At 38.5% G+C, this 10,883-nt stretch overlaps 1 protein-coding gene across 1 annotated transcript; it reads right to left on the reverse strand.

The window, feature by feature from the left end:
* Positions 1 to 112: 112 nt before the first annotated feature.
* Positions 113 to 9,938, reverse strand: arsa (arylsulfatase A). The gene is made up of 8 exons (XM_053623529.1): positions 9,244 to 9,938; positions 7,015 to 7,255; positions 6,657 to 6,875; positions 4,978 to 5,147; positions 4,763 to 4,887; positions 3,976 to 4,103; positions 3,777 to 3,879; positions 113 to 3,673 (listed from the first exon to the last, which is right to left on the reverse strand). The coding sequence occupies exons 1-8, from the start codon at positions 9,456 to 9,458 to the stop codon at positions 3,366 to 3,368; spliced, it is 1,509 nt and encodes a 502-aa protein (XP_053479504.1). The 5' UTR covers positions 9,459 to 9,938; the 3' UTR covers positions 113 to 3,365.
* Between the last annotated feature and the right edge of the window lie 945 nt (positions 9,939 to 10,883).

The following is a 10,883-nucleotide window of genomic DNA, read 5'->3' on the forward strand; positions in this document are numbered from 1 at the left end:
ATGTACTCGTTTGACTACTCCGAAACATGCTGAACGAGGTTTGTACTGAAATGAACATCTGGACAGGTGTTGGATTAGTAATATAATGACTATCTGCTCGCTGTAGTAGAAGGTTCCTTGTGCGTTCTTATTATACCATCATGTAAATACTGTATATTTAGAAAACAGTAGGTGACTACTACAGACGTTCGTTACATCACTGTATGTAAGTAGCACCTCCATCAGCAAGTGGAAGAATGAAAAGGATTGCAGGTGGCCAGGAAGGCCATGTTTGTTAGCCTGAGAATGGAGAGCCAGGTAGCAATGGCCATGCACGGTCCTGTAAATTACTAACCTCTTACTAAATTACTCAAGCTCTGCTATAGCCTCCTATTACCAATGACTCTTTCTCGCGACTCTTTGTTGGCCATCTTGTATAATTCTCAGTCTGTGCTTTAACGCTTTATGATGTGGAGTCTATTTAGTCACTCTCTTCGTTCATTGAAGGCTAACAGGTAAATCTACGGCCAGCTACTGGCGCACTGCAGTCATCAGCCAGATTACTTAGTGAATAGTCAAATTGACCAGATGACTTAGGAAAAGGCCTACTTCAAATCTACAGCTGGTCTAAATAAGGATATCAAAGATAGTGTTAAACAACAAATAAATCGTTACATGAAAATCATTTTAGTATCATTTTTTAAACGGTGGTTTTATAACCTTATACACTGTTTCCCCTGCTTGGCCATATAGAACAAGTGACTAATCATGAAGTGAAATGATTGTACTCTGTCAGTCAATAGTTTTTGAGCACTCCACATTTGGAGTGCTTTATTTTTGGGTAAACAAGCAATCGGCTGATTATTGAAAATTTGGACACAACTTAGTAAAGAACAGTTAAAAGTGAATTGGAAAAAAAAATTGTAATTTTGTACTGCATTGGAAAGAATGTAGATATGATTGGAATAGCCAGAGTTTTTTTTTTTGCCACTTGTCCCAGCCAGCATATATTTTTACAGTTACAGTTGATACACGCAAGCACTTCCTGAGTATTTTTAATTATAGATTTATTTTGTTCACCATGATTTTAATAAAGCACTCATTTAGAATCCTATTAGGATCTGAGGGTTAATAAGTTAATAAGTGCTCGTATACATTTAGCTCTAGTGTTCAAAATCATTTGACTGCCAGTGTATATGCCATTAAAAGGCAAATATAACCACACAGTACTGACTGGAAATGTAATTTCATCTTTCTACTTTGCTATCCTGTAAGTCACAAGTAACAGAAACAGTGAACATGTTGGTTTTTGTATTTATCTCTAGCCCTTTCGCTAACCTTCACTACTTCATGGCTCTAGACTGTACACAGTAGCGCGCCCCCTCCTGGCCTTGTATGGTTTATGTCCTGTATGATTAGAATTACCATCTGAAATAATTTGATAAAATGGTAAAAGCAATTTGATACAATGGAAATAGTAATAGAAGGGTTAAAGGTTAGATATAGTACACCTGATTTTTTTTCTGTTATAATCTGCCACAGTGAAATTCTCCCAGCATTGTATGGACAGCTTGAAACTAAATAACGTATAGACCAAATGGCGATTAAAATACCAATAGGCCTACAATTAGATTCAAAATCTGCTTCTTGGTGTGCTGATGCTTATGAATGTCATATTCTTATAACAGACGACTTGATTCTTGGCTCCTGCAGGCTGGTTTCATCATCCCGGTGTCAGTAGATCATAGCAGTGTAACTTTTAGACTGGTCCTAATTGCAGTTGTAGATGAACTCACTGGGTCTACTCACTTCACCTCTTGCTCAATGCATCACACATACACACACACAGACACACGACCATATACAAGCAGCCTGCGATTCCATCGTCACTTGACCGTTTGTGCTGAAGGCACATGTAGGAAAGAGCTGCGGTCTTAAGACTATGAACGTGATTTGGTGTCAGTTAGATTGCTGTAAATATTCTAGTTGAGATGACCATGCTGTGTCCTTTCTATTGAGTGTTACTGAAATAAATATGTAAATTTGAAACAAATAATAATGCTGAAAATGATAACCTATCACGACTAAAAAGGGGTTAAAAACTGTAAATTGATTTCCGTTAGCGTTTGATATTTCGTTTCAGCTGCTTCACATTGACGTATATCCCGTGGTTGAATGTTGTCACATTGTGCTGAATAACAGACGCCTGTCAATCAGCTGTGTATGTCTTTCCTACCAACTCCCACGTTTTTATGCTAGCATTAGCATCATCAGTCCGATCGTTCCGTCCGACTTCTCCCAGACATGGATCAGGACACTCATCAGGACTCCGAATCCGACTGTTTTTCATCAAGACGTTACTTCATTAATGTTTGTCCAGAAAGTAAATGGATTTCTCAGAATGTTTTGTCTACATCTTAGCATTTTACAATCACTGATTGGTCATTAAACCTCTTTATGTCTTGAAGCAGAGCAACTCCTGGAGTATGTAAGCTTGGATAGCTGAATGACTACAATAACTGCAAATCTCTGGACTGTAATTACATAATGCAGGCCTTTACTGTATATCAAGACGAACAGCAACAGTATGACATACTAGCTATCTTGTATCTTTAAAAATCTTGTAAAAACCAAAATGGAAAAAAAAATAAAATAAAATTCCCTGCCTTGTCATGGATTTGGTCTTAAGAATAAAACACTATATGCTTGATGTCATCAGCGTGTTGCTGTCATTCTGTCGGTGTGTGTGGACATTATTTTGGAGTACAGATATATTCATGTGAATCAATAAACTTTTCTTAACAACCTGGCAACACTCGGTTTAGACCTAGTATTTAAAACGTTTATAGTTTAAAAAAATATATATATTCAGAATTAATCAATTATTTTAAGCACTTTTTAAAGACAGTTCAGCATTGTTATTTTAAGGTACACACACTTTGTTGTTTTTTTTTTTTTAAAAAAGATTTTAATTCACTTCAATGCAACGTATAAAAATGACAAAAGTGTCAGATTAGGGGTGTGCAAAATAATAATAATAAAAAAACAGGCAGAATATTAAACCATATAATGAAACAAATCATTCATGATTCGTATCATTCATTTGAATCAAAGCAGAAAACAGAAAACGATTCTTGAAGCGATAGAAATCCGACTACTGTAACAGAACTGCATCCACCCTTTTGAAATATGTCAGATCCAGTGTTTGAGCAAAAGGGATGTTAATTATAATACACATTTAACACTGTTTTATAGGCATTTAGTCTCACTTCTGATCAAACACAGCAGATGTGTGAGTGGCAGTGACTGATTTTAATACGTTATATTGTCTCTGGCCTGTTTTCCCTTTTAAAGAAAAAAAGCTGTGATATTTATTAACGAACTGCTCAGTTTGTAGTCCCACAGTGGCAGCATTCTGGTTTGGGAGAGCACTCTGGGTTACAGCAGGGCGCCAGCTTAGGATCAGTTCCTTTCCCGATCTCACTTTCTCCAAATTGCATCGAGGCCTCAAACCTGTCCTTGAGGTCCTTGATGTTCTGCAGAACGCTGGCCAGCTCGGGATGATCATTCACGCTCAGGTTGTAGTTTTCAGATGGGTCAGACTCCAGGTCAAACAGCAGAGGAGGGTCGTGATACTTCAGTCGGGAGATTACATGACAGTCCTGATCTGGAGTTGTTTCACTGTGTGCCGCTCCTAAGACAGAGAAAAGGACAAAAAGTTGTTGTTCTGGGTGTATGGAGTATATGGCAGGTTGAAGAGCACACGAAGGCATTAACTGTTTTTGAATAGAACTCACCCATGGTGTAATAATGAGCTTTATAGTTTCCCATTCTCACTGCAAACACTCCATACTTCTCACTGGGGTCAACTGGGTAGTAAAACATGGCCTTCCTTTGACCCTGAAAACCAAAGCAGAGTGAACTGACTAAAGCCATGTAATGAAACAACTTCATTTAGAGAATAGGGCATAGCCTTATAGAGTCACGCTTCCTTACTGCTCCATGGTTGAACAATATATCAATCATGTCCACACCATCCAGCTGAACCTTGGGTAATGGAGCTCCAGCCAATCTGGCAATGGTAGGCAGGATGTCCAGAGTACTGGATAGACTACGAGTGACACCTGGGAATTGTGAGTAAATACTATTGTTAAAAATAAAAGTCATCCTACAATGACTTCATGTCATTTAAGTAAGAAATAAAACAATTTGGGGTGTGCTGTTAGAGGAAAACAATTAACAGGGCGGCATCATGTCATCATCACCCTAAAGTTCATTCTTTAAATGTTTTATTCTACTTATAGCACAGCAATTTTCCAACATTTACAATTTTTTATTTTATGAAAGAAATCATTTTTAACCATTTATAGTTTCATTTTAATGTTGTGGAATATCTCACCAGTCTCTTTTTCTCTCTCTCGTGAAGTTAATAAGGAAAAAAAAAACCCAAAAAAGACTACGGTACTTCCGTAAACTTTAAATCAATGTCTCCTTAAAGAGAACTTCACCATATCGATGATGTTCAGTGTTCATCTTAGATCATAGAGCATCCACTATACAGTACAAATCCCTCTGGATGAGCTGTTACTATAGAGACAATAACGTACATTAATATAAACCTTGATTTACAAGCCACGCTACGGTCAGAGCTGCTGTTATAAAAAATTCATCAACACAATCTTCTGCACAATCTGAATCAAGAATTCAACAAAGCTGTGTTATAAAATTGCTTCATATCAATTCTTTTGATACACAGTGAAGTGATGCTTTCAGACTACTGTACCAGGTTTGATGACTCCAGACCAGTATGCAATAGCAGGTTCTCTCATTCCTCCTTCATATGTAGTGCCTTTACCACACTTCAACAACCCGGAATTTCCTCCACGAGACATTCGCATAAGCTCTGGCCTGAAAATATATTTTTTTAAAAGCTTGGAGTTCATAATACAAAGTAAAGAACACACACGAGCACACACACACACACACACTCACTCTTACCCATTGTCAGATGTGAAGAAGACGAGGGTGTTGTTAAGGACGCCTGTTTCCTTCAGCGTTTGCAGGATGTTTCCTACAGTGGAGTCGAACTCCAGCAGCGCGTCTCCAAACGGCCCCCTGAGAGATCGGCCCACAGATTTCCACCCTGCAAACTGTGGGTAGTGAGTGTGCTACATGGACGCACGGAGAGATAGAGACAGAGGCAGAGAATACAAAAATGAACACAGTAAAACTAAGGTGAAAATCACGTGTTTTCAATGCAAGTCGCATTTTCTATACTCATTTGTATTCATGATACAGTGTAAGAAGAAGGACTGGGAGACTTTTTCCATGCCTCTGGTTTGTTAGCAATATCTCGGTATTATCTCAACTATTATTAATAAAGCTTAATAATTAATAATAAAGCTTATTAATAAAGCTTCAGGATTAAACTTTAAAGTTACCCTAAACTTTATAAAATGAAGTATCAATTTAATGATTAACCTCTTATACTCCCAGCTGTTATTCATCTTATAATAACAATTACAATAATTCACGCATTATTGCTCAGCAATTACTATAAAAGAAACGTTATATAGCTATGCAAGTGAGGAATGTAAGCCAAGACCTGCTAAAAGGTTCTGAGAGTTTAAGCAGTTAAATCATGTCAAGGAAATTAAGTCTAGAGAAAACAACAACAACCTTGTCACTTGGGTGGTTTTGCTGCATTATTAAAGAAAAACAACTGTAAGCTTCATGTCTTAGAAAATCTGAATTAGCTTTGGAGATTGGGATGGACGATATGACAAAAATATCATATCGCAATACTTCTATGACATTCACAATATTAAGGTTTTCTAAGAAACTGCCAGCAAAATAAGGAAAAATGTGGAAAACTGTGAAAAGCCCAATTCGATGATAGAAAAATAACATTTTACATTTGATAGATTCTGTACAAACTTTGTACCATCCTTATTAGTAGAGATAAAGTTCAAAATGTTTTTATAATGTTTATAATGATACTGGTGATATTGCTATTATATCACCATGTTGCTCAACCTTAATGAGAGTTGCGAGATGATTGCGACTGTGTCATCAAATATATGATGAACCAATCACAATATAATATGCTAATGAAGGTCATGTAAAATTGTGTTATTACACTGGGTTAGCAGAGTTGGGGGCATTTCCTATTTGCATATTCATAGAATGTGGATTTGTTGATGATGGTAAAAGTGTATGTGCTTCTCCATGTATGTATTCCATGTATTAGCTTGAACCATTTCTGGCTCGTATCAGCTAACTAACTAGCTTAGCTCGCTGTGTAGAATAGATTTATTATTATCAGTAATAGAGATGACATAATGATTGGTTTAACACTGGCAGTGAGGATGATGTTTGCCTTTGGAGGTACAAAATCAAGAGAAGAGGAGCTGCTTGTGTTCCACAATTGGAATACAGGCAATGGAATATTTCCAATTCAACATCTCCTTACTTTCACTAGTAAAACTAAAATCACTTGCCCCTCAATTTGTGACCTGATTGGTTGGGCAACGTCATTTCCCCAGCGATTACATGTAAAATGTATACTGGTGGTTAAAAAAAAAGGCCAGGTGTGAAAGCAACATAAAGGCGCAGTCAATAATATACCGAGAGATGATATTGCGTTAGCAGTATATAAGGTTTGGCTCCTGACTCACATGAGAAGGATAATAGAGAAAGAAAGGTCGACGTTTCTGAGTTGCGCTGCGAATAAACTCCGTGGCAAAATTACTGTAGGCGTCTTCCAGACGAACGAAATCTACAGGCTGCTGTGTAATGGTTTCCCCGTTCATCAGAGGCACGGTTACTGTACCGACATCACAGTAGCCATAACACTTCACATCTGGAGGGAAGCAGGTCAGATTGTGACAAGGACCCTGTACAAAAAAGTACTGTATAAATTAAAATGCACAATATTACCACCTCAGTATATATGATTAAAGGAATAGTTCCAAATGAAAAACCCAAATGTACAACTACTGCCTTATGTTTGGCCACTGTGGACAGATATGTTACCATGTCATGAGAGTATGGGATGCCAAGGTAGTGGTCAAAGCCTTGTCGTGTAGGCAGGTAAGTACCATTAGCCCCGTAACCCAAGTGCCATTTCCCCATCATGGCCGTGGCATAGCCTAGTGGCTTCAGTACTTCTGCAATGGTGGTCTCATTGAGGGGAAGCCCACCTATTGATCCCGGGTACAGCACACCGGGGTAGATGCCAGAGCGTGTCTGATAACGGCCCGTCAACAAAGACGCTCTGTCAAATAAGAAGCAAAGATTTGAGTTGTGACCGTCCTGTCTGTCAGATTACACTGCCATAAACTTCCCAGCAAGTCTCATGCAATGACTCAGTTCAGCACTTAAGAACATGCACTGCGTGTAAGCAAAAGAAACATCAATTCTCAGCAATTCGGTGGTATTTCAGGAAATCTGAGAAGATCATAGTTCAAAAACATAGCATTAGGTATTTATTAAGGTATATAATATGTAAGCACCCTGTCCAGGGTGTACCCCGCCTTGTGCCCAATGCTCCCTGGGATAGGCTCCAGGTTTCCCCGTGACCCTGAAGGAAGGATAAGCGGTATAGAAGATGGATGGATGGATAATATGTAAGCCTTTAAATGCAAGCTTGTTTGAGCACAATTACGGTATGATGTTATATTGATATCATAAATTTTGTCCTAGTGCACCTTTACGAGATATTGTGGATGCGGTCAATAACATTGACTCCCTTCTCACAGTAACAAGATGACAATGTTCTGACTAAATAAAAAAGGAAACTTTTTTTTTCTACTAATAAATTAAACTAAATGTTTTACCTTTCCTTCCTTTTGCCTGTTAAAAGATTTGATTTTGTCCATGTTAAATAAAAAGTGACATTAAGCTTCCCAAACGTTAGACTGTCTTGCACTAACTTCATACTGGCGCTCCTAATACAAATCTTATATCATAAACAAAAGTGTATGTACTCTAATGAGATATGATATGATGAAACAGCCTTCAGAAACCGCTTTATCCTGGCCAGGGTTGTGCTGGATCTGGAGCTTATCCTGGAAACGCAAGGTGTGAGGCAGTAATACACCCTGGGCTGTTCTTACAGTACATTAAAAACCCTAATTATATGGTAATGCACAGCTTTCCTGGTCCTGTGGAACCCTCTGTACTGCACGTTTTAGTATTTTCCTTGCTTCACACTTCAACAGGAAGTGCTCAGGAAGACCTGTTAATCAGCTGATTAGTGTCAGAAGCAGGGAAACCACTAGAATGTACAGAACAATAGTTAGTACAGCACATAGTCTCTAACAGTTAAGATGGTGTGTTTGACATTTGAATGTTTTTTTTTATATTATAATTTTTTTTTTTTACACTACTTGAGCCCACTTCCCATTCCTGTTCATGCTCAGGAAGCTCCGCCCCCAGAATCCAGGGCATCTATGACTACGTTTACATGGACAGCAGTAATCTAATTATTGACCTTACTCTGAGTAAGATAATAATGTGATTAAGGTGTTTACATGAGTCGCTTTTAGAATACTCCTGTCACGTTTCCGTTTTACATGTTATAGAACATAATTAGATTAACAGCCCGCGTACTTACCGTCTATACAGTAGCCGAGATACATGTATTTTTCCCCACTACAGGAATATAGTAGGCAAGTATGCGGTTTGGGATGCAGCCGAACTCTCTTGTTCGCCGTAAAACGGCCGTGTGTGATCGTGTCCTGTCGCAAAATGCGGTGAAAACTCTCACACGACGTTCATAATGTGATTAAGGTGTTTACATGTCTGTAATACACCTCAATAATGCGACTAAAACAGGAATACTCCACCTGTCTTAATTCGATTAGAGCTTAATTCGAGTATGACCTTAATTAGATTAAGGTAAGTAAAAATTGCTGTTTACATGGTAGTTTCTTAATCAAAGTATGGTCTTAATCGGATTAAGAGTGGATTATTGTTGTCCATGTAAACGCACTGAATGAAATGACTGACAGGAGGCCCATCCAAACACAATCAAGCCTTCCGGCCCGGGTTTTGTCCGACGTTTAACACACTTCTGTTGAGGCCATGGCTTCAGCAATGATTTTTCATCATGTTCGACATATTTTTTCAGGTTATCTGTACAAGTAAGATGGTTAATTAAACCGCCTACTGCAGCTTTAAGATCAGCAACAAACACATGAGAGTCAGTGGAAATGTGTAGTGATAGAAAGCTGAAAATGAAGGCAGGTTGGCATGGCACACCTGGACGGGCTGCACACAGGGCTGGTGGAGTAGAAGTCGGTGAACCGGAGCCCGTCAGCCGCCAGTCGGTCCAGATTCGGTGTGAGGGATGTGGGATGACCCGAGAAACCCAAATCTCCATAACCCAAATCATCCGCAAACAGCAGCACGAAGTTGGGCAGAGCTGCAGCCTGGCACACAGAGAACAGCGCAAATCCGACAATCACACACTCCATGATTACATGATTACACACTGTGACCCATCACACATAAACTGCACGAATGTCCTGAAGCGTCCTCTCATTTATTCCGGAAGTAATGCATCCCATACATTTATTTCTCCCCCCTGTTTATTAAATGATCCAGCAGCACGAAAGGAACTCGCACTGCCGTGTTTGACTGTGCAGCCAGTCATGTGAAAGTCATATGATAGTCATGTGATAGTCATGTGATCAACTTCAACGCTTACGTCACTGCAAGGGTTCATGGGTTTTGGAGTTCGATTTTAGACTACAGAAAAGAAAGAAAGAAAGAAAGAAAGAAAGAAAGAAAGAAAATAAAATTTTGATTTTATTATCTAAAGAATGCGTTCACAAATGTTTGTAGGCCTATCCGAGACACATTTAACTGTTAAATAAATTCTATACTGACCCCTTCAGTACATATTTACATATTTTATGAACATCATTTTGGGGGTACGGTGGCTTAGTGGTTAGCACGTTGACGTCACACCTACTGTTACCTCGATAACAATATAGCGGACATCGTGTCCACAAGTACAATTTAAAGGGTGCCAATACTTTTTGAAACCACTGGGAGCTTTTTATTAAAGCATTGTGTTTCAAAAATATATATTGTATATTAAACTATACAGCCTTCCCATATGTTTCATCTGAAAACCTTTTTTACATGTTCATTTTCAGGAAAGATGTCAGGAATTACATCAGGAAAGACTTAGAATTGACTCCATTCTCCAAAGCTTATCTGTACTTGAGTATAGATAGTCCCTTATCCTTTTCATGAGAATGCATCCTGGGAAATACTTTCTATACTCCTTAATGTTTGATATTATTATTACTAAATAAAGTAAAACATTTATCAAAGGCTACAGTTCATCTTCTCAATGCTGGAAGAGAAATTTGCTGTATGCTACAAGCTGATGGAAAAGGTTGCTTGTGTTGGGCAAAGTGATATCGTCTGCCACTGTGGGCCACTGTTTCCTTGATTATGGGGCAGTATAACTACACACAACTGAAGTCAGCCTGGATTTTGAGGATTCATATATTCACTTACAGCACAGATTCCAAACCCTTATTGAGAACCTCCTATCATGCACATTTTTTGTGTTTTTCCTGCTCTAGCACACACTTTATTGCAGCAAGGGTTATTCATTAGCTGATTAGTTGAAGCGTGTGTGTGTGTGTGTGTGTGTGTGTGTGTGTGTGTGTGTGTGTGTGTGTGTGTTAGAGTAGGTAAAACTAATTTATGAAATAATAATAATAATTTAGAAATGGTCGAAACATTAAGCAGAAGTAGAAAGATCCACATATACATTACAGTAAAGTGATATTCCTTTCTTCACCTACTACCCAAGCTTGTTATGAAGTTGGGGTCAGAGTGCGGTACAGTACCCCTGGAGCAATTAGGGTTGAGAGCCCAAC

The sequence above is a fragment of the Ictalurus furcatus genome, chromosome 4, assembly GCF_023375685.1.
Source record: "Ictalurus furcatus strain D&B chromosome 4, Billie_1.0, whole genome shotgun sequence".
Classification (NCBI taxonomy): domain Eukaryota; kingdom Metazoa; phylum Chordata; class Actinopteri; order Siluriformes; family Ictaluridae; genus Ictalurus; species Ictalurus furcatus.